This window comes from Rhincodon typus, chromosome 12, assembly GCF_021869965.1.
Source record: "Rhincodon typus isolate 14 chromosome 12, sRhiTyp1.1, whole genome shotgun sequence".
Classification (NCBI taxonomy): domain Eukaryota; kingdom Metazoa; phylum Chordata; class Chondrichthyes; order Orectolobiformes; family Rhincodontidae; genus Rhincodon; species Rhincodon typus.
The window spans coordinates 25,796,750-25,824,231 of record NC_063343.1 but is presented as its reverse complement, the minus strand read 5'-3'; the positions used below and the strand labels follow the sequence as shown (position 1 = coordinate 25,824,231).

Sequence of the window (27,482 nt, the reverse complement as noted above, 5' to 3'; positions counted from 1 at the left end):
ACTTCCATATGAAATGATATACCAACACAGGGGTTCTAAAATCCAACCTGATTATACCAGGGTTATTCTGTACATTAGCTTCTATAAAGCATTCCTAAGGCGTGATGTCGTTCTCACACTATGCCTGTCACACAATAAGAATCAGTTTTCTGATTGCTGGAGGACTGTGTGTGTGGGGAGGTGGGGGTTGCGGGGCGGGGGGAATCAGGCTGTCGGAGAGAAAAAAAATCACAGAAATGTTGGTGCTGTCGGCGCAGATAATCAGCGGGTGATCCAGTGGCAGGACTGTCGAAGGCTGTGCGGTTCAATGAGTGGGGCTCTCGGTTCGCCCGGGGGAATGAGCGGTGGGATGCAGTGACGGGAGATAGGCAGCGCCGTTGCCAGGATCATTAGAGATCGCAGTCGGAAGTAGTTGACTTTTCCTAAGTCCGGGGGACCGGTGGGGTCGTTCCCAGTGCCGACTCTGTGTGTGTGTGTGTGGGGTAGCCTGGCCAATTACACTCCCTGCGTGATTCCCCAGATAAGAAAGGGGCTCGAATCAACCGATCCTGGGGAGCAGGATCCTTTGTGTCGAAGGCAAGACTGAGATCACTTTGGAACCTGAAGATCTCCTTGTCGGTGTGTTTCATTGAAGCAACCTGCTCCCACGAGTAGATAGATGGTCGTTCTGAAGCCGGAGCAGAAATTACAGCACTGCTGAGATCCACATGAAACAAACCGCCAGCAGCTCTGCCTTGCTTTAAATGAAAGGAAGGGATGGGAAACAGTGCTCAGAAAACACATGCAGGTAGGCAGCTTCCTCCCACCGCCGCGATCTCCTGCTTCGGGAGCCACAAACCTTTATTTTACAGCTTCCCACAGCCTTGAAAGGCTAAAGTGCTCTCGCTCTGAACAGGTTTTCCTCGTGGATAGAGCGTCCGACCTTTGTTTTTGGTTGTGTGATCCATCTTCTATTATTCTAATTCACAAGCAAATCTTTCGTTGTGTGTGCTTGAGGGAGGCACATGTTATACAAACTGAGGCCCTCCGCTGATTTTTTTTTGTTGTTTTTTTTCTTCTTTAGGCTGGTGGGTGCGGTGATTTTTGCCAAAGCGGTTTTCCTGGATGATTTCAGTGCCGCCGCCCCCCCCCCCCCCCCCCCCCCCCCGACCCCGGCATCTGTGCGCCGAACCCTCCGCCTCTGCAGCCGCTGCTGACAGCGCCCCCAAGTCTCACCCACTGCGAGCTCTCCACCTCCGTTGCTCCAACCATCACATGCCCGAGTGTCTGCGGAGGCTCGGGACAAACCGTGCCCTTTCTAGCCGTTTTTAGTGCAGTGGTAATGTTCCTACCCCACCACCCCGGACCGAGAGACCCCGATTCAAGTCCCACCTTGCTCCCGAGGTGTGTCATCGCATCTCTGAACAGGTTGATTAAGGAAAAATAGGTTAAATTTTAAAAAAACCAGTCAATTGTCATCAACATACAAAGAGAGAAGCCTGTTCAGGGGTACTAGATCAGGGGGAAAAAAAATATAAGTTGCTGTGAACGAGGAAGTGTGGCCCCAATCCGCCCCAGAATATGAGCCAAATGATATATTGAAAAAAAATATTTATCCTCGTCAACTGGAATACATCAATTAAGGTTAGATTAACAACTCAGTTCTTTTTATGGCAATCACCTCTGATCTCAAGTCACTTCAAGACATTATAAATAGATCTGCAAGGCCTTTCGTGACTAGCAGTTATAAATATAGAGGTATGGGAGCTTATTAGGGTAGGTATTTTTTTGTATAAAAGGCGGAGGCCGCTGTAAGAAATAGGATGCCAGGAAACCAATTCCCCATAGCTGTCAAGTGCGAGAGAGAAAATAAATAGCTTTTGCGCTGGATGTGGACTGAGGTCCCTGTGACTGTTTAAAAATCCAGCTATCTTTAGTTACAACTAACTGCTGCATCGGGGAGGGTGGAGTGGGGGTTCCAGTCTTCAGCTGTCGAGGGGAGGTGTGTGTTTCAGTTGGAGGGCACTGCATTGCCTTGTGCTTCCAAAAGTTCCAAACAGGTGGTGAGACAACGTGACAGTTGCTCCTGAATAGGGGCCACTCTGGTTAGAACAGCAGTCAATGGAGTGGGTCTTTTTGTCAGCAAAGTACGGTTCACAGCCGAACTAATTAATGCAAAACTGTGGTGCTGGATATCTCTCCAGGAAGCAATATTGCCCAAAATTTCATGTTCACATTTAATTGAGTGCAGTGCAGTCTTGACGTTGCACATAAACCACAACATGTTTTCATAATATTTGGAAAAATTAGCACCGCATTTAGTTGTTATATAAATAAACAGCGAACATGTCCTATGTGTTTTCATTAAGGCTTTTGGGATTTGCTTCTGAAAGGATGAGGGTATGCAGTGGAGGATATTTAATATTGTTTCTGTTTAAGGGGATGATGGAGTCAACGTGTTTTCTAACTAAAATTATGGCACATCCGGAAAAATAAGTGCGTTCAGTTTGTAATACCAGTGTTTGTCTTTGCGCAGACCAAGAAAATGATTTGAATCACAAAAAAGAGGTTTAAACAATTGTATATAAAATAGAGGGAACCAAAGCATGTGGGGGAGTTTAAATTTTCAACATAATCTATGTTAAGAAGTGATCACTTCTACTTCCTTTTCTTCTGTATATTCATAATATAACTTCTGTAATTTAAGTGAACATCACAATGGTATGCATTTGTGAACCTCATTGTACATGCCTGAATTATCTAAACTACCATCACAGAATATTTCAGTACAGATGGAGGCCATTCAGTCTATTATGCCTATGCCAGCACTGAGAAAGATCTAGCCACTTCAGATTGAGCTCTAGTTTTTCTATTCACTCTCAGCCATCATTGTGAAACCCTTCTGCATGCTTTCCATGGCTTTGACATTCTCCCTAAAGTAATGTACTGCAAGTGAATATAATACTGTAACTATAGTGTTATAAAATTCATATGAAATATTTTACATTAAATAAGTTTTCGGAAATTGTGATTTTTAAGAGTTGGTACACAAGATTTGACTTCTTTTCACATTTTAAGAGCATGTGTAGGCCATTCAGCCCTTCGAACCTGCTCCACCATTCGATAAGTTAATGACTGCTTATGGTTTCAGCTCCACTTTCTTATCTGACAATCAAAACCTTTGAGTCATTTATCCATCAAAAATCTAACTCTGCCTCATATAAAGTCAATCACCCGGCCTCGAGAGCTTTCTACGGGAAGAGAATCATTCTTTTTAATTAGAAATTAGAGTTATTTTGACTAGTCTCGAACTACCAAATCTAATCCTTAGTAGATTTTCATGGACAGATCAATTGATTAATTATTCCCCCCACCACCCTGTTATATTTTTCTGTCAAATGTTTGTCCTTTTCTAAAAAATGCTATTTTAGATTTTCTTTTTGCCCCATGTCTGTTAAGATATTCCATGCATACAGTGTATTATATATATATTTTTTAAAAGTCCATTCTTCCAAGACTCTTCGAATTTTGATAATGATTGAACAGAAGGTGGAGGGACAATGCGGTTGGGAGGATTTTGAGGTGCACAAACCTTTGGTGGTGGGTTAAAGGCCTAGAAACTTGTCATAGTTGGTATTATTTGAAGTGAAATAATCTACTGTCAGTGCAGAAATCCAATGGCCCAACCACAGAGCTGAATCAAACTGCCAAAAGATATTTAAATATTTAAAGAGAAGAGCCAGTCCAATTTGGTAGAGTAGTGTGCAGGAATTTATGCTTAGCAAGCTAACAGAATCTCCCTCTAAACGATCGCTTTATCTTTCACTGCAGTGATCCCTTTAAAGGATAATGTTGTGACTGCTTTTCAGTTAGGGTTGGACAAGACCTACATCTAAAATGTGTTGGTGTCCAACCTACATCAGCATGATCTATTTGCATACAGTGTTGGAGGTGCAGCAAGTCAAATCCTTGAGAATGAGCCAGTTTTATACATGGTAATTTAGCTGGTGGCTGAAGAGTCTTATCTGTGAGAAGCAGGTTCTGCCTCAAATGTTGCATATGAATTGGTTATCAGATTTTTTTTATAGGTTGTTGTTGTTTCCGGTATTGGCTCCTGTTGCTAGCTACTGTAGAACCTCAATTTGCAGAGGCTAACAAGGCTCCTGTCTGTTTCAACTAGAAAATAGCAGCAGTAGGCCACATGTGGGAATAAAACACGACCTATTCAATTGATTTTATTTCTTCTGCCTTATTCCAGTTGTATAAATGACTGGTAAGAAGGTCAATATTACTTCCTTGTTCATTTGGTTATTAATTTTTGTCCTGTAGATATTGCCTGTGAACCAATGATAATAGTTTTCTTCAAATAATCTCATTTATACATCATCATGTTGAACATCCCTGTAAGATGCCTAAGGAACCTTTTTTCTTCTAAAGGCAAGGATCCCAATGTTTCCAATTACTTTTATTTAAAGCCGCTCAATTCATTTTAGTGATTCTCTTTTGTACACTTCCCATGGTTTTGGCATCCTTTCTAAAGTAAGGCTGAAGTTGGGTACAATACTCTGACAACAGTATTACAAATCTAGCAAGCTACATTTTATATCTCCTGTGTCATTTTCAACAGTTATTATTGTGTGTATGTCTGATTTTGCTTGCGTATTTCAGGTAGATTTTGACTGTCAAGTGTGATTCTGAATAGATTCTCATTAATTTCATGGATGAATTTAATTGCAAGCAAATCAAGGTAAATACATTAGCTTAAATGCATTATTTAAAGCTGATTAGAATATCAAGCTGAGATCTTAGAGAATATTTTTAAAACAGAGAACAGAAAAGAACACCATTGGTTGATTGTATCAATGCAGGTGCACTTAACATGCATTGTTACATGGAGAAAAGAAGACTGAGTAGAGATCTTTAAATTTATGACATGAGTTTTCAAAATGATGAATATGCTGGATGGAGTAGATAGGGAGAAGTTGTTCCTGTTCATAAAAGACAGAAAAAGGTGAGAAGACATTGATTTAAAACATCGTGCAAACAAAGAAAGGGTGACATGAGAAAAAAACATTTTCACATTATGAGTAGTTAGGGTATAGAATGTATTACCTGGAAATGCAGTGGAAGCAGGTTGAATTGAAGCGTTCAAGCTAGCATTGGATGATTATTTGGATAGAAATTGTGTTTAGGGATATGGAGAAAAGGCAGGAGATTTGCACTAGGTAATAGAATCAGTGCAGGCACTGTGGGCTGGATGACCTCCTTCTACACCATAACAATTCCGTGATTCTAAGTTGAAGGGAATCCAAAACTAGAGATCTCAAATATAAGATAGTTACAAATAAATCCAATAGGGAACAACAGAAACGTCTTTACCTGGAGAATGGTTACAATGTAGAAAATTGCTACCGCATGGATTTGTTCTGGTGAGTATCTTTAGGGGAGGCAAAATACATGAGACAGAAAGGACGAGAAGGGCATGCAAGTAGCACTAGATGAAACAGACTGGGAATAGGTTAGCATAGCAACAAAATGGCATAAGAACTAAATAGATCATTTGGGGCCAGGGCAAATGGCTTGTTAAACAGTAAATAGTTTCTTTGCTGTAAATTCTATGCACCTAGAATGCAAGTGACTGATAGAGCTAAAGCAACGAGGGAACTAGTTTTGGGCAGCAGTAAGCCTTTCAAAGTTACATGGGTTAGGGAACATATCCTGCGGGCAGACTATTTGTCTCACTGTTTTCTGTGAATTTTGCTAATGTGTTTTACTCTGCCTCACACTCCTCTTTTGAAGTTGTTAACTCTTCATATAATTCTAAAGGCACTGACTATTCTGCAGTACATCATTCAAATAGCAAACAAAAAAAATTTGACAGCAAGCTACATAAGATGTTAGAGCAAATGAACTACGAACTAGGTTAAAGAAGTAGGAACAAATTACTGCAGATACTGGAATCTGTACTGAAAACAACCAGTGCTGGAGATCACAGTGTGTCAGACAGTATCCATGGAGAGAACATCATAAAGGAGGGAAGAAAGTCAGAGAAGTGCTGAGGTTTAAGTTGGAATTTCAGAGCTTAGATGTTTGTCAGTGGAAGGCATGGCTGTCATTAGATAATTCAAAATGGTGATGATGAAGAGGCGAGAATTAAAGGAACATTGTGGAGTGGTGGAAAGTTCAAAGATGGAGAGGGGCAAGGCCATGGAATGCTTTAGAAAAAAAGATGGGTGTTTTAAAATGTTGGTATTGCTTAATTGAGAGCCAATATCTGTCGGTGAGTACTGAGTTGACTGGGATTTTATGCAAGTTACGCAGTAGAGTTTTAGACAAATCTAAATTTATGGAGTGTGAAGTCTAGATGTTACAGAAGCTTAGTGTGATTTTTGGCTACAGACAAGCTGAGGTGATGGATGATGTACAAAGGTGTAACTTGGTTGTCTTAGTGCTGATGCAGATGTGTAGTTGAAAGCTTAGTTTTGGATCAAATACATCATGGTTAAAAGTGATGAGCTAATTCGTAACCTTCTTGTAGCTTCTATAACTGAGATCAGCCAACACTTGAGTACTGAATCAAACAACATGGTGAGAATGGCTCAGCTACTGATTAAAATGGCAAACAATGTTCCATGAATTCTCTCAGAAGCATTATATTCAAGCTTGAAAAACAAAAAGATTTGCGAAACGTCCAAGTTTTAAAATCAGTGTGAGGAAATAACAAGTCCATATTACAAACTGATATATTTATGCATTTTTAAATATAATTTGCCAAATTTACTGTGTCACATTGAAATAAAAAAAATTCAAACAAGCATAATAAAAATGTCCAGAAGTCACTTCATAGTAACTAGTACAGTTGTTACATGAACATCACACACTTTGTTTCTAGCTCACTATAGATCTGTTTGAAGTTAAATATTAGGGATGGTTTAGATTGAAATAAGCTGTAAATAATAGTTTCCATTGTTTTATGTAAGTAGTAAGCTGGAGCATTTGCTTTTTCTGGAAATTGCAAAATTACAACTGTAGATTTTTAATGTCAGGCTTTTGATTTTATGTTAAATTTTAACAGTGAGTGTATTGTTTATGCCTACACTATTATATAATGGATGGCTTATTTATTAACACCAATCCTTTTTTAATAGTGGAATAAAGTTATGTTTTATATTCTCCTGCCTGTTCAACGCTGTTGTAACCTTTTGTTTTGTCTTGCTCCTCTGGCATTAACTCTGTCGACTACAAAATCACGAAATAATTCTTTGCTGAGATTCTTTGCTTGCTGTTTCTGCCTGGACAGCTCAACAATACCTTGTATTCACAAGCAGAAACATGCCTTTGCTTGCAGAAGAGTGTAAATTACTTTAAAGAACAATATCATTTGCCAACAAATTTGTGAAATGTTGAACAACACAAAGTAATTTTACAGAACTTTACTGAGTTTGATTAGAGCATTTATATCAAAGAACAGCTTATCAGGCAGCCTTAACCTTCATGTTTGTGAGTTTAGTTCCTTTTTACAAAATCAAACTTTTTTTTGAATATTATTAAGTAGAATGTTTCCAATAATTCTGTCAGAATTAGTTATTCCAGCTCTCTTGCCCTAGAGGGACTTTTGCTTTGAGTTATAAAATATTTCTGTTTTTAAATCAAGATCTAGAGTGAAAGATACAGTCACTCTGTTGTTTTTAACAAAAGGTGATAATGAGTCTAAAGGCAAAGGTAAAATCACCATTCTCACAAAGGACTGCTTTCTCATTAGTGAGAGAAATGACTGGAAGTGTTTGATAGGAAGGTCACCACACCTCAGGTGAGAAGAGAGTTGGAGAAAGGAGAATCCTTGATGGTAACCTCAGCCTGTGTGGAAATTAGACCCATAATGTTGGCATCGTTCTGCATTGCAAACAAGCTATCCTGCCAACTGAGCTAACCAATAGTAGACCTATTGAGACAATGAAGAAATTTTTAATGTTAATGAAATAGCTGTTGAAGCTACTATCCATAACAATTTCTGATAATATGTAATTTCCTTCAGAATTCTGATATGCTGTTCACAAGTGTTATTCTTGCATTCACAGTTTGGGTGCCTCATAAGAATCCACTTTTAAGAGGGTTGTGACAAATAAAATGAACAGCCTTGGTCACAGACAGACTCGAGATAATTAAAGATGTGGAACTTCTCCCTCTGTTTTCTACGAACATGAGGAATAGGGAGTGGGGAAGCAGTGGTAATGTCATAATGTCACTGAACTAGAGACCTAGATTACAGTTCTGAGGGTCACAGGTTCAAATCCCACCATAACAGCTGATGGAATCTCATTTCAATTAGTGAACAGAAGGAACAAAAGAGCAGAGCCATATGTTCAGGGCCAGCTTGAGAGACAGAGTCAAGTGATGCTCAAACAGTTTACCTTGAGTTGAGCTGACCAAGTGCAATAAATGCCTGAGTCTCAATCAATACTGACACTGACTAAAAGCAAGACTACTTAGCCTATTTATGAGGGTAGATCTTTTCCAAGGTAGAAAAACAGACGGCTGGAAGAACACAGCAGGCCAGGTAGCATCTGGAGGAAAGGAGCAGTCAATGTTTTAGGTATTACCCTTCAATTCAGATAGTATGTTGCAGTAAGTGAGACCTAATACAACTCTGTCTGTAGGCTTACTTACTACCTTTAAACTAAAGCATCTTAAGTAAGATAAGAATCTGGCCTAGCATCATTAAAGTGTTAATCAATCTGTCTTTAATTGGAGACCTGCATGCTATGCCACTTGCAATGAATATGGTAACATTCATGATAATAAGTAGGCCCTATAGTTACCTAGACTGTCTAACTACCAGACTGTACAAGTGAAAAATTGCATGTAAGCAAAGGTAGTATTTGCTACTAAGAGTGACCACTGCCAATACATCAAACAAATATCTAGAACAAACTTAACATTTATATTAAAAACCCTATTTGAAATAATTATCCATAATAATTCACTGCTTTTGATTGTTGGTAATTCAGCACAAATTTATCAAATTAATACAATTATTGGGGCAGCACAGTGGCACAGTGGTTAGCACTGCTGCCTCACAGTGCCAGGGATCCAGGTTCAATTCCAGCCTCAGGCAACCATCTGTATGGAGTTTGCACGTTCTCCCCATGTCTGCATGGGTTTCCTCCCACAGTCCAAAGATGTGCAGGTTAGGTGGATTGGCCATGCTAAATTACCCATAGTGTTCAGGGAGGTGTAGATTAGGTGGGTTATAGGGTGATGGGTCTGGGTGGGATGCTCTGAGGTTCAGTGTGCACTTGTTGGGGCAAAGGGCCTGTTTCCACACTGTAGGGATTCTATGACTTTCTATCTATGTGATGAAGAAAAGCCAATATAATTGATGCAATATTGCTGTTTTCTGCAAAGATAATTGCAATTTTAGTAGTTTATTTTCCTTCAATTGTATTAAAAAAAAAATGAACCCCTTGCATTTCAGTCAATTTATTGATATTTTTAAAGACTGTTTCTTTATTTATTTTATGTCATTATCATTAGTTAAGATGGTAGGGTACTATTAATTTTACTACAAAGCATTTCCACTAATCTTCTGTAGGTTACTCTACTGCTTTCTGAAGACAGCAAATTTTACATGAATAAATAGGATAAGATCAGTAAAAGAAATAGTGAAGTGGGTTCTCTGTTTTTCGAACATGGAAATTAACAAAAGTATCAGGACAAATGAACACTTTGGAACAGAGGGGCCAGAACTCTCAAACAATATAAGAGTAGTCTGAAACAGAGAAACCAAACACAATATACGAGCCAACATGTTATCTAAATGATCAGTGGCACATAGTGTTGCAGTTTGTTGAAATACAACTTTCTGCTGAAAAAAAATGACTGTTATATTTTGAAATTTCCCTTTTTGGTTATTCTAAATACATTCAGTTTTGGTGTTTTAAACTACTGGTGCCTAAAATAGTTTTGATCTCAGATGGGTGTTAGACCAATTTTCATACAGTCAGAATGGTTCCCTGAAACATACTTTAAGCCACTTGCATGTGTCCTCAGAAACATGGTTGAGTTGAGAAAGTATCAGACATGCTGTGCACAAGGTTTTGTAATTGTGCTGCCTGGCCCATGGATACCAATCGCATCCGTTATTTTTAAGAGTTTAAGGTGGAGCCAAAAGGAAGGGGGGGCTCCTCCTGCTTCTATAGAACTTCTATAGAATCCCAAATCCTGAGACCTGTTGGCAACTGCATTCATGGGACAATCTAAATCTTCAAAATCCAATTTGTCAATCTGTCGAGTTTCTTGGTGAAGTACAACGGAAGCCTGCTGCTTGTCGCAATTATTTAGTCTTAACCCAAATAATAATTTCCATCAATTCCTGGGCTTCTATCATCACGTTCAAGGATCATGGCCAACACCTATTTGGAGGTTGTAAACTGGCTTGGTCAAATTTCTAGACTGCCATTTCAGTAGGTGAAATTGATTTAATCCATTATGTATGGGCAGAATTTAAAACAATAATATTCTGCTAAATTTTAGATTAAATGCTCACAGTATAATTTTCTTTTCAAAATTGAGCAATAAAATAGGTATTGTTTTGGAATGTAACTGGTTGTTTCTGTAAAATTATACCATCAAAATATGTGGGGAACCAGTATAAGTAGGTCAGACAGTATATTGAATATTATAGTAGGATGAATTTCCTCATTCTTTAAAAGCTATTTTAGAAATCAAGAATGACAAAATGAGCAATTCAAAGAATCACTTCCATTCTAAAGTTAATGAATGTAGGCTTGTAACATGATTTATGACATTATCATTTTTAACAGACCACTAATCCAATATTAATACAATTCATCATGGGTTTCACGCTCAGAAGAAAATAAGTTATTCTTTTAAAAAAAAATCTGTTGTTTTATAATTGGTAATTATAGGCTTAATGAAGTTTTGCTTTGTTTGGAATAAAGATATCTTTCCTCAGGCATTTTGTTAGCCAAAAGCTCTTACAGATAGAACTGAAAGGCTTGTGCACTTTGCTTTCTCTGACTATTCTAAACTTTATTTAAAAATGTTAACAGCGTATTCAAACCAATATGCAAGATTTTGAATGGCAGACCTGAGGTAAATGCACAGATGTATAAAATTGTTTTCAGAAAGATGGTACAGAACAGTATATTTGTTTCCTATCTCCTTTTTAATGTATGAAGCTTAATTATTTCCTGTGACCAGGGCATTTCTGATAACCCAGAGGTGACTCCATTCCTTCTCTTTTGAAGATGGATTATGGTACTGATTTTGAAACTGCTGTGGAATTTAAATGTGCTCCTGGAATATTGCCATTTGTGGTTTTATTTTGAGAAATGCTGGCTATTACCTTTTAGGAAGGTTATAACTTAGGCTTCTACTTAGGAAAGAAATAGTGGGAATTAAAAATAAAAGGTGTATTAAGATAGGTTTACATTAGATGTATTTTGAGTAGCCTGAACACAACATCTAAAAAAGTGTAATTGCTGTTAATGTCAACAAAAGATTAGTGAAAACAGACTATATTAACAGAACTTTATGTGAGAATTGAAACCGAAATTCCCGTGATATTTGGCGTCCTTAACCATAGAAATTTATATTTGTGAACATAGGCTGAGCCCACCACTGTTGAGCTTCCAGTGCTGACACTTGCCCTGAAGGGCTTTTATTTTGTTCTGTTTGATCTTCTCTCCATTTTCCTTAATTGCTTAATGCTCTTTCATGCTTTCTTCCTTGCATCGTACAAAGCAAACAGTTTAGAAACCTCTACAACTCTCAAAAGAGCTACCAGACTGAATGGTCACATGGCAATTAGCTTTACATGCCAGGCACTACTGGACTTGAGCTCACAAGCCACAGTACCAGTGTAAACTTTTGAAGCATCCTGCTTGTTGACCTATGGGAAATCCAGTTATAAATGAAGACGGGAGTATGTTTTATTTATTACATGTAGACCTTGCAATTTTAACACACTTCTGGCTGACCTCTCAAATTCATTACAAACTAGAGGTCATCCAAAACTCCGCTGCCCGTGTGCTGGTTTACACTAAATACTGCTCACCCACCACCCCTATGCTTGCTTATCCACACTAGATAAATAGCTTGTCAGCTTAAAACTCTGAATCGTGTTTTAAACCCCAACTGCCCTCTCCCAAAAGTTTGCCCCTCCTGGTCTTTGTGATCTCACCCAGCCTTAAAGTCCTCTGTGATCTCTGCACTCCTATAATTCCAGTCTCTTGAGATTACTGGATTTTAATCACTGTATCATAGCTTGCTTCAGCTGCCTGACCCGAACGTCTGGAATTCCCTCCCAAAGACTTTCAATTTCACTTGCCACCTTTAAGAGGTCTTTTAAAGCCTATCTTTTGCCTGAAAATCTCCTTTTACGGTTTGGTGTCATACTTTATATTATAATGCTTCTGTGAAGAGCCTTGGAATGTTTTACTACATTAGAGCTGCTCATATAAATACAAGTTATTGTTATTTACAGTTTTAACCTTTTTAGCCAGTTTTAAGCAGTTTTCTTTCATGGGAAGAAGAACTCATTTGGAGCACCCATGTGCACTTTCTATAAATAACAGAGAATTCCCTGAAAATCCTGGGACCTGACAATCTGGCATCCTCGTTAATTATTGAAAAGTGACCGAATGAGAGGTTGATTATGGTACAGTTTGAGGAGATTAATGTGACGCAAAAATGATCATCAAACAACTTGTTATTTGAGTGAAATTTGGTAAGGAGCTTGATGAATTTGCATTCTAACCAAAACCATGATTATACCTTGTTTCATTTTGGGCTTTTCCCTACTGTCTGTTCATGTCTAGACTACAGTCACCCTAAATAGTAACATTTCTGATTACATATCGGAAAACTGTAACATCTGCCATGGGCAAAGCCCACTTCTAACAATTAACTTAAATTGTATTAGCTGTCTTGCTCGGATGTTACAACCTTCTCTTACTGCCTCAAAAGACATCATAACCACACTGTAGACCACTGTGTGCAAGCTGAAACCATTTGCTCAAAGTTAATTTGCAGATGAAATAGTTCATATTTTCTCACTGTGAACAAGATATGATTTAATCCAAGACTGTTACAGAGATAGTAGGAACTGCCGATGCTGGAGAATCTGAGATAACAAGGTGTAGAGCTGGATGAACACAGCAGGCCAAGCAGCATCGGAGGAGCAGGAAAGCTGATGTTTCGGGTCTAGACCCTCCTGCTCCTCTGATGCTGCTTGGCCTGCTGTGTTCATCCAGCTCCACACCTTGTTATCTCATGATTTAATCCAATACTTGGAGAGAATTAGACCAAGTTCACAAGGAATTACTTTCAACAAAGTATTCTTGTAACTCTTGTACTACTTAGTAAAATGGATGTATTCCTGTTTACTTATCTATGATCTTTTACAGCATTATATCACCCATATGCTCCTTGAGAAACGAAAATTAAATCTATAAGCTAAACTGCAATTTTATCCAAGAAATACCACATGAATCAAGTTATTGTTTGAAGCAGAGTAACAGTCCAAGAATGAATATTGTTTGAACCTTATTAGTTAAAGAAATGTTCCTAGTACCTTTTACATATTTTCCATATATTTGTGTTTTACATCTGATCACAAATAACTCAACAACTAAAAGTTTCTAGTGGCTATCAAGCTACATATGTTAATATTTCACTCATGCCATTCCACCCAGCAAAGTAACTTTTAAAATTGATTTCTAAATACGAGGTATTGGCTTATTACTGGCAGACTGACTGATTACTGTTTCCCATTTTGAAACCTACTGAAAAGAGAGTGATATATAAAATTAGAAAGGAGACCTAGAATAAGGTAAAGCCCCACCAAAAAAAATTCCTTCCAATGTATTTCACATACGACAACTCACCAATCTACAGGATCTTTGCATTCAAATGATGCATGTGCTGTGATTTGTTCAGTTTTGTTCATTTTTACCATTATACTTTTTCATAAATGTTAATCTTTCTACTAATATTTATGATGCAAAAGAAAATTTTTCTAAATGTTCCATACCATGCATAATTATATAATCCAAAGATTGCTGTGTACAGTTTAGAGTTTAGATGTTTCTGTGGTAAACAACAGACCTTTTATCTAATTCAATCAGATTTTCCAATAAAACAAAGAGAATCTAATGACTTCTCTTATGATCAAGTGAAAATCACGACCATTTTTATTTAATCTACAAATTAGTTCTCTAAGAGTACAGCTTCAGGATGGCAGGCCCCAGGCAGGAACAACAGTGCTCCAGTCTATTTTTGCAGAACAGTATTCTTAAATTATATATTAGTGGCTTTGATTTTCACCGCCATGCTCCTGTCAGACTTTGCATAATGAAAATATGTGCATCCACAGCCCATGCTTTTCCGACCATCTGTTCTCATAATTGGAAAATCATATGCTGGTGATGTGAAATTTTCCAATATTCTCCAATAGTCAGGAGTGCTGAGCAGAAAATCTCGGTGTTAATTTGTAAAAGATTTGCATTATCTTCAAGCAAACAATTATTTCATTTTTAACATTTATGTCAGTTTTGAGGAAGAGATTGTACCAGATGAAAGGCAGTGACAGATGTTTTAATGTAGCACATATGTCATCATACCATGTGCTGTCAAGAAAACAAGTGAAACTGTGAGTAGGGAAGTGCAGCTCTGATGCTTTCTGCAGCGATGCAGTTTCAAGATGTCCAGGCCAAACTAACTCATATTTCATGTTCCTTTTCCAGGAGAAGCTATATCAATATTGGTTTTATACATTACCATTATCTGGTGCTTTAATGGAATTACTCTTTTACTGTAGTTGTTAAAGTTTACCTGCTCAATATAGAAAGGTTATCTGAAAATAAACCCTGCAATACAAAGTGATTTTATTTGTTGAGTTATAAAAGACAAAGCAATAGAGTTGTGTAATATCAAAAGGTTTCAGTTGTGGGTGAGCCTGGAGTATTGAGTCACTTTTGTAATCACTGTAGATGAAAAATGGAAGGTTATTTTTAAAAAGAATTTGAGAAATGTTTTCTGTTTCGGAAATCCCAGGAGGACTATTGTCAATAAATCCTGAAAACTCTTAAAAGCCCCTGTAATCTCCATGGATTATGAGTGCGTAATTACCAAGAGTAATTATCTCCCCATCCACTCTGTTCATCCCATAAGAATATTGTGTGTATTTTAATGTACAGTGGAACATGAACAAATGAAAACTAACAATCATGTTATGTCCTTTAAATTGTAATCTTCTTAGGTAGAGCACTTGAGCCACCATCTGTTTACATTACATGGAACTTACAATAGTCAAAATAAAGAACAGTTGCTTTGAGTAAAGAGTCTGATCGTGATACTGTTAGCATCCCAACCCAATTACAAAGTATTTCTGTTCTATACAGTGGTTTACTACTTGAACTGAACTATTCTTTTAATCAGTCTAAGATAATTCTGGTCAAATATTGTCGATTCGCAGTTGGAGTCTGTGAATGCACATTCTATGTTATCGTGCTGCTAACTGTTCATAGCAACATGGTTCACTGTTTGGGTTAATATAGCCATGGGATTGCAGAGATACCATACTCAAAAAGCCTTCAAAACTTATTGGAAATGGATTATTTCATTGAATTGAATAACTTGTTTGCAATGACCTTGGTAAATATATCAGCAGTTTATAAAGGAAGCAAATGATTGTCAAAGCTTTTTTTTAGATGGAAAATACGGAACAAATTCTTTATTGACATCTGCAGTCATTTATAAGAACAAGCTGAGTATACGTAACAACGTTTTCTTTTGTGGTAATCCCTTTTTTTAAGTTTAAAAAAAAAAGTTTTAATCTATTTCTAATAGAAAACTAGCAAAGTAATGTAATATAGTTTTTAGCACAAAATAAATGGTCAAGTGTCTATTTCACAGGGCCATTTATTTATGAGTAGGTGCGCAAATTCCCTGCAATTCCAGAAATAATTCTATACATTTGTCAGCTGCTTTATTGTTAAACTAATGGATGTCAGTAACTTTGAGGAAATCCTAACACTTGCTTAAAAAAAGACAAGTTGTAGAAAATTATGCACTGGTGTACTGCAGTTAAATTATGGGATGATGAAAACCTTGACTATAATGCTAACATCCTTTTCGTATTTTATGCATCTGGTTCACAATTAATGATTGATTTCCAAATCAAAATGTTCCCTGGACATGTGCCAGAACCTTTTAAAAAATTGCATTCAATCATATTTTTCCTCACCTTATTTTCCATTACTTTGGAATGTGTGTGTTTTGTCTGTGTTAACTTACAAAGAACATACTTTTAGCAAAATAGATGAACAATGTTAAGTTATTTTTAAAAATTTTTGGTATAAGCTTTTGTGATATGGAGTTTTAATAACCAAATGAGCTTCTTCATGAATGTCAAAGAAGGTGTTATAAGCATCTGCACACTCCAAACAGATATTTGTTATCAGCAATCACCTTGGTCCAAATTACATTATAACAGTAGCAGTTTATCACTATACAATAAGCTAATGTACCACATGCAATAAATGGGCAATTTACTTTATAGAATCTCTGGCTAGGACAGTGACTTATAACTTTTTAAGCAATGTGACAGCTCCACAGTCTGTAAATCCTGCAGGTTATAATGGTTATATATAAGTTATAATAGCTTCATAAACTTTCCCAGAATGTGAAAAATGATACAGGTTTTGCGGAGATGTAAACTCTCTTCAAAGCATTTGTAACATAATACAACTGACACCATAAATGGGTCCTTTTTTTTGCTGTATTTACTTGTTATTACGTCATACTTGGGTGCAGTGCTACCTGGGGTTGAATTGCAAAATAACCTTTCTCCTAAAAATAAATATATCAAAGGTGAATTCTTCCACCTTTTGGTCCCCATTGTTATTGGTGGCAGCGAAATCAAGAAGTGGTTTCTGCCAGTTATCCACCTTTAAATCACTTGCATTTTTTGGGCCTTGCCTTATCATCAGTCGAGATCTGAGATTATTCCTTCTAATCTGTGTGGATGTGAGGCAATTGGGAAAAGGTTGCATCAGCTGCAAATAGCCTATGCAAAGGAAAATTCCTCTTAAAATGCGTGCACGCACTGACATGTGGCAGTCTTAGAGGAATTATGCAGTGCAGCAAGCAAATTGATTCAGAGTGCACTGGGCTGGATCACAGTTGGACAGTTTTTTTTATCTACAGGGGTGTTGAGGGATATGGGATTTGGACAGGAGGTGGAGTTGTGGCCAAGATGAGATCAGTCAAGATCTTATTGAATGCTTCAAGGGAATGTATGGTTTATTTAGGCTCCCTTTGCTCATAATCATAAAGCATAGCAAATAGATTGAAATAAATGGTCAATAGTGCTGCATCTCCATCTTGGCTGCATTATGTTTGTACTGCATTTGTTGTAACTTAAATTCAGATTTATAAGACATAGGTCTTACCAGAATCTCCTGATGCAGATAGAAATGAGGAGCATCTAAGCCTGAAGAGTTTAATTAGTGATTCCTGAAAATGGTATTTTTTTAAAAAAACTGGAGCAAAAACTATCTATCCATGCACACCTGGACCTTCTTACTGCTTCGGAAAGGATGAAAACAAACTGGCAATTTTACCTAATAAAAACCGAAAAAAACTGCGGGTGCTGTAAATCATAAACAAAAACAGAAATTACTGGCCAAACACAGCAGGTCAGGCAGCATCTGCGAAGAGAAATCAGAGTTAATGTTTTGGGTCTGGTGACCCTTTCGCAGAACTGTTCTGAGGGTCACTGGACCCAAAATGTTAACTCTGATTTATCTTCACAAAAGCTGCCAGATCTGCTGAGCTTTTCCAGCAATTTCTGTTTTTGTTTGTGGCAGTTTTACCCACCCTCCTACCTCAGGTAAGGGCTTCTCCTGAGGATGTATGGTGGGAATACACTTGTGAGCAATAACATGGAGCAGGAGAAGTACAGAATGGGGCAAAGGATAGTCAGGCAGCATTTAAAGAGGATGCAGTCCACCAGATACTCAACCTCCAACCTTTGACTCTACGGCCAAACAGATCAATTGAGAATATTACAGAGGAGCTTTGTGCAAAGATGCATTTGCTTCTTCAAAGAAGCAATGAAGGAACTTTATCACCTAATCCACAATAACTCATAACCACACTCATCTGTTTGCACTGCTGCCTCTGTGGTTTCAGCTTTCCTGCCTTTATCTTCCTCTTCATCATCTTTCCCTTAATCGGGAATCTGCAGGAAGGAAGGTTGGAAGTGCAAGCAATATGATATTTATCTCAATATGTTACAGAAGCTTCCCCAGGCTGCATGCCTTCTCCTTCATAGGACGTGAGATGCTTAAATTTGGAAATTCCTGTTTGGTGGTTCGCTTCACACAAGCAAATCCATTTGGTGCATACGTTCCAAAGATCTGAGCACCTCTATCTGAGTGCTGTTTTAAATAATGTTATTTATGAGTCAGTCAGTGCCTGAAAGGAATCCCATGAATTATTAGTCATCAAATTGGTCACTTGCTGAGGCTTCTGACCAATCTAGAGTAAAGATATTAGATCTTCAATGCTGAGTGAAAGCTGACATGCTATTTTTTTTTGTATTCTTTATTGTTGCTCTCAAATTTCTAAACATGTACTAGTTAGATTTTTCATTTAACAGTTCACTAAAGTTTGATTTCTGAAAGTTGCATAAAGAATTATTTTTAATGTTGCTCAACACTTTATTGACTTCTAAAATATACGTAAGAACGTAAAGAGGAGCAGCAATAGGCTATTCAGACTTTTGAGTGCACTCTGCTATTCAAGGGGATCATGGTGGATCTTCCACTTCAACACCATTTCCTGCACAATCTCCAAATTCCATATTTCTGCTTCGCAAATATGTATCAATCTTAGTCTGAGCTTCCACAGCCCATTAGGGTAGACAATTCTAAAGATTCACTGCATGTGGAATTTAGAAGAAGGCAGATTGAAAATGTTAAGAAAGTTCTGTAAAGATTGATACCTTAATTATTTTACAATAGGTGTCTGGCTGATGAATTCTTACTTTTTTTACCCTACAGAGCTCACTTATGCAAATGAGGTGTATTTATTTTTGTGCATGGTATATTAGAGGTTGATGATAAAGTCGATTCAGATTAGGATTAGCCATTCTGTTCCTCATCCCAAATCGGACTCCCTCAGTCTTGTAATGATTTCAAATTTAATTTTGCATCTGAAGTACCTTTATCCATTGTCTATTTGGTATATTCAAATCACCCAAATAATGATTCGTTTACAGTGAAATCCATCCCTTCTGACTGTCTCAAGCGTTGTTTTTCAGGGTGACTCTCTACTTTGGATGTCTGTAGTAATCCATAAAGGGCCAAAAACAAGGAGAGTAGAACTTCCAATATTATCTAAAGCATTGCAATAAATCAGCACTGAGGATGCTATGATAGTAGCCTATTTTAGAATTATAATTTGTATTTTAACAATTCTGGAGATTCTCCAGTAAACAGTCTGTTTAATGCACAAGTCATTGATGTTTGTGAATGTGTAAGAAAATGAAGCTTGTCTCCCATTTGGCATTTTACAAATTGAACCAGGTTTGGGCATGTGCTTTGTGAGAATTCCTAATCTTGTTATTAAATTCCTTAAATATGTCATACTTTTAAATCTTTCTACTGTTGTTTGACTTTGCAAGTATCTGATAGATAAGGCAGAAAACACAAATATTAAACACTTTGTTATGATTGTCATTGCAACTGTTAACTAAGTAAAACAAAATGATTGTCACTTTTTCCTTAAAAATATGATGCAAACATGTTTCAACATTTAACGTTCAGTGCCTAGTTTTATTCAGGTGCTCGATACCTTGACAATTCTAAGCACAAGTCTGACCTGTTTATGTTGTTAACTTATCCATTGCAGTCGTCGCACTAGATAGAAATCCCTTCATTCTGAGCCAAGAGCAATTTACATGAGACATTTGACCAGCAAAATAGTTCTTTCTAAAATGAGCCATTCAGTAAGGTGAGCTTGAAGATCTGGTGTTTGGCTATTAATCAAGGGCTTGAGTGCCAGAGCTGTTAAATATTCAGAGGAACTCCCTGCCTGTATTGGCCAAGCAATTTTTAAGCATGACAGCAGACCAGCTTATATAACTTTTATGGAAAATGATGTTACTACTTCAAGTTTGAATAGTAGTACGCACAGAGTAGTTGTAGAACAGCATCAATATTCAATGAAGACTTGGAGACATTCATCATCCTACACTTGTGCTGGGAGAGGATTTGTGAAGGTATCAAAGACCAGGTAGCAAATATTTAAGAATCAACAGTGATAAAACAAATTGGAAATGGATTAACATTGTCAAACTAGTTACAATGTTCAGTTTCATAGAAACTACTATTGATAAACAATTTACTGTCATGATAGAATACATTCATTACATTGAAGTAAAATCTGACAGCATTTTTAACACTATTCAATTTTAACTTTACAGATGCAGCTCACCAGACCCGCTCTGGATCTGCTCGTCAGTACTACACCGTTCCAACTAATGGTCATGAACGGAGAGCACATCCAAACATTGCTGAACCTCCTAGATTTCATTCGCAGGCCAAAGGGAAAAATGTTCGTCTGGACTCACATTTCAGAAAAGCCACTCGGAAGAACAGTTTCTGTAATGGTGTAACGTTCAGCAACCGCCCAGTTCACCTTTATGAAAAAGTGCGATTACGGTTATCAGTGGTACTTCATGGATGGAGTGGTGCTTTACGGTTTGGTTTTACAAGTCATGATCCCTCTCAGATGAGCTCTGCAGATATCCCAAAGTATGCCTGCCCTGATTTGGTAACCAGGCCTGGTTACTGGGCCAAAGCATTACCTGAAAGGTTTGCTCTGAAAGACAACGTCCTTGCTTTTTGGGTGGACAGGCATGGACGAGTATTTTACAATGTGAACGATGAAGACCCTGTTCTTTTCCAGTGTGGTATTAATGTTTCAGGACCACTCTGGGCATTGATTGACATTTATGGAATTACACAAGAGGTCCAAATGCTTGGTAAGTATTCCAGCAATAAAAATAACATCTCCAATAATTGGAAAGATGAGGTGGTTTGAGTTGTCTAGTATAATAAGTGCCTGTACCCAACATGCCTGTATTACAAGCCGATTACTTAAGCCCACCCACTTTGTCAAAGCTGAGACCAAGACTTTTAACTTATGACCCACAATCTAGACAAAAAAGAAATATTGGTGCAGCTTGCTTGCAAGTGTACCACATCAGTGTCAGAATTCTGTCGAATAACATTCTGTGTTTCCAACTAGTAAAATTACCATCCTTTATTCTTTTAGCTGTCTGCTTTCCTCTAGCAAAGGGTCCATTGGCAGTGATGGTGTAACATTCTCAGCCATCCAATTCAATATGATTTTGGGAAAGTCAGCAATAGCTGATCAAAGTTTAGGACTTCATTATTTGAGCTTTTGTCTGGAGTCTCTGTAAGGATCTGAGATCATATGGTGTCTCAGCTCATAGGAATCACACCAGATATTTTATTCAGTAAAACATGTTGAGAGTTAGAACAGCATTCTGAGGTTTTCTTTTCCTTTGCCTTTAACTCTGAATTTCAAGCCACATCCCTGTATTTGCAACCTCTGTCATGCTTTAGTCCTGCCATTGAGCACATACCAATTGAAACAATTATTTTTAAATTTTTATAAGTTTCAGGTTAGTAGCCTTGCCTTGTTCCCAATGAGTGGGGAAGTAGTCTAAAATTTCCATATATTATGTACTTTCTTATTAAAATCATATAAAAGTTTGCGTAAATAAGCAGCATGTTTTGCTTTGAGCATAGCACGTAATTGTTACATTCAAATGAAACTGTGTTGGGAGCATAATTGTTTTCACCACAATTCCTAAATGTTAATCTAAGGTGAAACTGGTATTGGAAGCATCAAGTCATTGTCTGCCCAACTGACTTGCATGCAATATACTCTGCAAGACATTACTGTAAGTGATTTAAGATTATGTATTTAGTTGACGGACTTTTACAAATCACAATTGGTCTGGATTTTCCAAGGAGTAGCAGATTGACAGTTGCATTGCCACTCCACTCCCACTTTTTTCCTTTAAGACTCTTCTTTTCTAGCCAGAAATTCTGATTATGACTCCTTCAGATTTTTGGAGCATACCTTAAATTTAACAGGGCTGTTTATGTGCAGGAAAATCAGGGGTTTGGTGGCTTGTAATCAAATTGCGGCTCCTTTTTCATGGGTGTAGTTGCCGTATTCTATGATCTATTTGTCCAGCAGCACAGACAGATACTTTGCCAGGTCCTGTCAAAGGGTAAGTACATAAGTTAAGTCCAGGAGATGAGTACAAAAGCAGAAACTGCTGAAGAAACTCAGCAGGTTTGGCAGTGTCTGTGGGAAATAAACAGAGTTAACGTTTTGAGGCCAGTGACCCTTCTTCAGAACTGATAGTAGCTAGGAAAATCTGGCATTTATGCTGAAGCCAAAGTAGGGGAGGGGGAAGGGGCGAGATGAGTGGATAGGTGGAGATGGAGTCCAGAGAGAAAAATATATGAAAGTTTTAAGTAAACTGGAGATCATGGATAGCAGGCCAGCACAGAAGAAAAGCTGAATAAGAGATAATAAGAGCTAAGTGTGGGAAAATGGGTTAGTTGGACTGAAAACTACCCAGTATAATATGATAGTGGGCCTAAGAGTACGTGGGAATGGGTGACTGTGCTAAAAGCGACCTGTGTCATAACACGGCCGAGTGTGGGGTGAGTAAAAAACATGGAAGGATACAATCAGGCTCTGAAGTTATTGAACTCGATGCTGAGCCCTAGAGGCTGTAGGGTCCCCAGGAGGAAAATTAGATGTTGTTCTTCAAGCTTCGAGGAGTGTACCTGAGTGTCCAATAGGGAATGGACTCTGCAGAATGCTGCTAAAGGAAGGGAGGGGAATATGTGTTTGGTTGTGGCATCCGGTTTGCGGGGATGGAAATGATGCTTACAATCTGTCTGATGTGGAGACTGGTGGGATGGTAAATGAGGACCAAGGGAAACCTATTTATTGTGGGAGGGAAGGGAAGCGGTGAGGGCAGAAGTGTGAGAGATGTGTCAGACATCGTTAAGGACCCTGTTGAGGAAAAGGTGGACTTTTCGGAGGCCCCCCCTGAGGAAGGTGGCATTGTCAGAACAGATGTGATAGAGATGGAGAATCTGGGAGAATGAAATAGTCTTAACAGGAAGCAGGGTGTGAAGATGTATAGTCAAGGTAACTGTGGGAGTCATGAAGTTTGTGGTGGATATTGGTGGCCAGCCTATCCCAGAAATGGAAACAGGGATGTTGAGGAAGGGAAGGGAGGGCACATTGGAAATTGGAAGCGAAATTGATCATTTTTTTCCAATTCTGGATGAAGGATGGAGGCAGCACTAATGATATCATCAATGTTGTGGGTTGGCGGGGGGGTGCAGATTAAGACAGGAGCTAGGGATGTTCCATATACACCATAAAAAGAAACAGGCATAACTCGGGCCCATTTGGATACCCTTGGCCAGCCCTTTGACTTGAAGAAAGTGAGAGGAGTTAAAGGAGAAATTGTTCAAACTGAGGACCCATCGGCCCGGCAGAGGAGGGTGGTGGTGGTTGGGGACGGTTCAGACTTTCTTTCCAGGAAGAAGTGGAGAGCCCTGAGGCCATCCTGATTGGAGGATGCATGTGTAAAGGGATTGCACACAGCTGGAAATTTTGCAACTGATGTAAAGGTGGCAGATCCAGCAGTGAACAGGGAAAATAACAGTTGGATCAGGGACTGAGGAGTGGAAAAGAGTCTGCGGGAAGGTGCAGTTGGGGTGCCTGTTTAATAGCCAACCACAAGCCAGATTAGGTTTTTAATCTTCTTACTTTCCCTGGGCAACTGTTAACTCTGATTTAAATCGATGCTTTTGGAGGGTACCAATTTCAATTTCCCGGACAGTTTCCTCTGAGTCTGCTCTGTCGGGGTCTCTTCAGGGTTCCATTTTGCAACTCCCATCAATGTTGCAGCAGTGACTATCCAGCCATTGGAAAATCCGGCCACTGTTATCAATTCAGCCATTAGCGATGCCAGTTTAAATAATCAACATTATTCCCATAAAATTGGTGTAAACTGAGGGGTGCAGCGATATCAGAACAATGAAGCTGTGTGGCCTGTCAAATATTGTATATATTTCAAAATAATTTATTATGAAAATATCACAACTGCATCACTTATCACATTTTACTGCAACATGAATTTTTCCTGGAACCAATGTAGCAATGGTGAGATGACGTGTTTGGAATAGGAATATCTTAAACTAAACCTGCCCAAAAATGACCCAAAAGTCAATATCACTTCTTTGAGGTATATTGCTGAGAAAAATATTCCTCCAATTTTGGCATCGTCCTTCAAATCATGCAAGTATGGATCTCAACAGTTCTGCTTTACAATGGCTTCAAAGATAATTGTAATATGAAATAGTTATTTGCAAAATAAAGAAAATGTTGCTCTTCAATACAACCAGGTATTTAAGTATAGTTTTGCTAGGTATCCTCTACAGCAGCTTTAAATTTAACTGGTAGTTTTTCTATTCCCTCATAATTTGTAACCCTTTAATTAGTGGGATAAAAATTCTCCTTTCTGCGCCTGCTCATATTTTTCATTGTTACACCCTGTAAGATTAAATTCAAATCCTACCAGCACATAAGGAAAAAACAAAGGTTAATGTGAGGTCAAATTAATTTCTTAAGCCGTTATGAATCTCTTCTACTCCAATGTCATCAGTAAATGAAGTAATCTTTCAGTTGCTGATAAAGCAGCCACCAAATTACACTCCAAAAACACACTTTGTTTCAAACAGTAGGATACAGGCACAATCTTTTTTCCCAAAATGCTGTACATTTTCTAACGAGTAAAAATCATTAACCATATACAAGGAGAAGCTCAGCACATTTGACAGCCTCTGTGGAGAGAAAGCAGAGTCAATGTTATGGGTCCAGTGACCCTTCTTCAGAACTGAATCCAAAACATTGACTCCAGTTTCTCTCCACAGATGCTGCCAGACCTGCTTACTTGCTCCAGTAATTTCTGTTTTGGTTGTGATGGAATTGGGATTTCCAGCATCCGCAGTTCTTTGTTTTTTGAACAATATACAAATACTTAGGAAGAAAAACAATCATTATTGCCTGCTTTATATCTCTGTCAAATACCAAATTTCGCATCTCTTTAAATCACATTTTTTTAAAGAAATGTTGTGTTGATAATATTAAGGATATCAATTGTGCAGAGTAGTGACTAAAATTTCTGTACCTTATGTGTTTTCTTATTGTCTTTTTATGAAAGTTTGAGTAAAGAGTCAGGATGTTTGCACTGAGCACAGAACATAAATGTTAATTTTGTTTTAAACTATGTTGGAAGTAAAAAGCTGTTGTATGCCAACTTATTTGCATACAATTTGGTCTGCAAGGCATTAATGTAAGTGACATAAAATGATATATTTTAAATTGAAGGACTTTTGCTGAATCAAAACGTAACTGATCAGCCAGCAGAAATGACCCACTTCTGTCAGCAGTTGTCAATCACTCTATATCAAATAAACACAAGGACATACACTGTAGCATTACTTGGATTCTGTCCTAATAATGCATTTGAAAGGAAGGAAAGTCTAGAGAAATAACATTTTGTCAGATTTGTAGAAAATTATCATGTTATCAATCACCTGACTCCCCAAAGCTTGTCCACCATCTAAAACACACAAACCAAGAGTGTGATGGAATACTCCCCAGTTTCCTGCACGAGTACAGCTCCACGTCATCCGGGAGAAAACAGCCCATTTGATTGGCATTGTATCCACAAACATGCACTCCTCCGTCACTGATACGTGTGTACCATCCACAAGATGCACTGCATAAATTCACCAAGGTTCCTTCCAAACCCACAACCACTACTATCTAGAAGAACAAGGATAGTAAACATATGGGAACATCACTACCTGCAAATTACTCTTAAAGCCACTTACCAACATGACTTGGATATATTTTGTTGCTCCTTCAGTGTTACTGGGTCAAAATCCTGAAACTCCCCCCCTGACAGCATTGTGGTTCTTCCTGCACTAAATGGACTACAGCAGATCAAGAAGGCAACTTACCATCACATTCTCAAGGGCAACTGGCGATAAGCAATAAATGCTGGCTCAACCAGTGAAGATCAAATCCACTGAATGATTTTTTTTAAATAACCTAGAATATTCAATTTCTGCAGAGGTGTAAGCTGGTCAGATGTGGATTTGTCACCCATGATACATCCCACTCTGTTTCCATTCCCTTTGAAGTAGTTGAAAGAAATTATTCAACTTAATGTAAATCAGCTAATTTGCTTCTGTTTGTCTTACAGTCCGCATTGAAGTTGAACGATTCGTCCCTTAATACATTTAACATTCAATTAAAAATAAATTATTCTCACTGGCACAGAAATTTGAGTAGGATCTTACTCCCTTTTGAACTAGCAAACTGAGAAGTTTCAACTTTCAACTTCTCTGATGGGTACTTGGGAACTGGTGAACTCTGGAAATTGAATCCTTTCCATGCTTTACCAGGACTGGACAGCTCCATAGCAACCCTTCAATGTTACAGTTGTCATTGTTTTGCCATGGATGCACTCCAGGTTATTCTTTATTGTTATCATGGAGTGATACATGTTGAGGTACCCTTACTTCAGTCCCAGTCAACAAGAAGTATCTAGTAGATACTAATATCTTTAATGACAGTGAAGACAGCTGACATTTCCTATGAACTATCAACAGATTAGTAAATAGGTGGACTCTTAATGATTGGCGTGTTGATACTTTCTCATCAACCAGTTCAGACATGTTCTGACACACCGCTGGAGCAGTTGGAACTTGAAGACAGGTTTTCTGGCCCAGAAGTAGGAACACTACACTTATGATTGGCATGTCTCCATGTCTCCTTTCCTCTTCGAATTTATTCCATAATAATAGCTTCAAAGTGTAAAGAGTCAACTGACTTTACATCCCAATTACTGTGCCCTTGTACTTAATTGACCTTGTATATATTGGTGATTGGAGGCTACTTTAAAGCATAGTCCCTATTTGTAAGATAGCTAATGACATTTATCTGGAATAAGTTGTGATTTACTGCCATACGTAGGATTTTAAACAGATAGTATATTTCATCATGCTACACTGCCTCTGCTGAAATCTGTATCCAAATTTATCAGTCCTTGCCCGGAAAAATTGTTTAATGGATAATGTGTGTGGTACAATCATGGATGGTTTTGAGCCTGCCAAATAAAAACAACAGTTGGGACTATTGCTGATGGCTGCTAAACATTGAAACCACTGAATTTGAATTTAATTTATAAGGAAGGATTACATAAGAGAATGAAGCTTTTCCCAAAATATTGATCCAAATTCAGGTAATTTACCAAAGTATTGATTGCTGGA

General features: G+C 38.0%; 1 protein-coding gene across 1 annotated transcript in view; it reads left to right on the top strand.

Moving 5' to 3' along the window:
* Window positions 1–248: 248 nt before the first annotated feature.
* Window positions 249–27,482, top strand: part of neurl1b (neuralized E3 ubiquitin protein ligase 1B) — a 54,222-nt gene continuing 26,988 nt past the window's right edge. Inside the window, exons 1-2 of the mRNA XM_020510128.2 lie at window positions 249–787; window positions 20,495–21,055. Of these exons, the coding sequence (XP_020365717.1) occupies window positions 757–787; window positions 20,495–21,055 (592 nt within the window). The 5' untranslated portion in view covers window positions 249–756. The remainder of the gene's footprint in view (window positions 788–20,494; window positions 21,056–27,482) is intronic.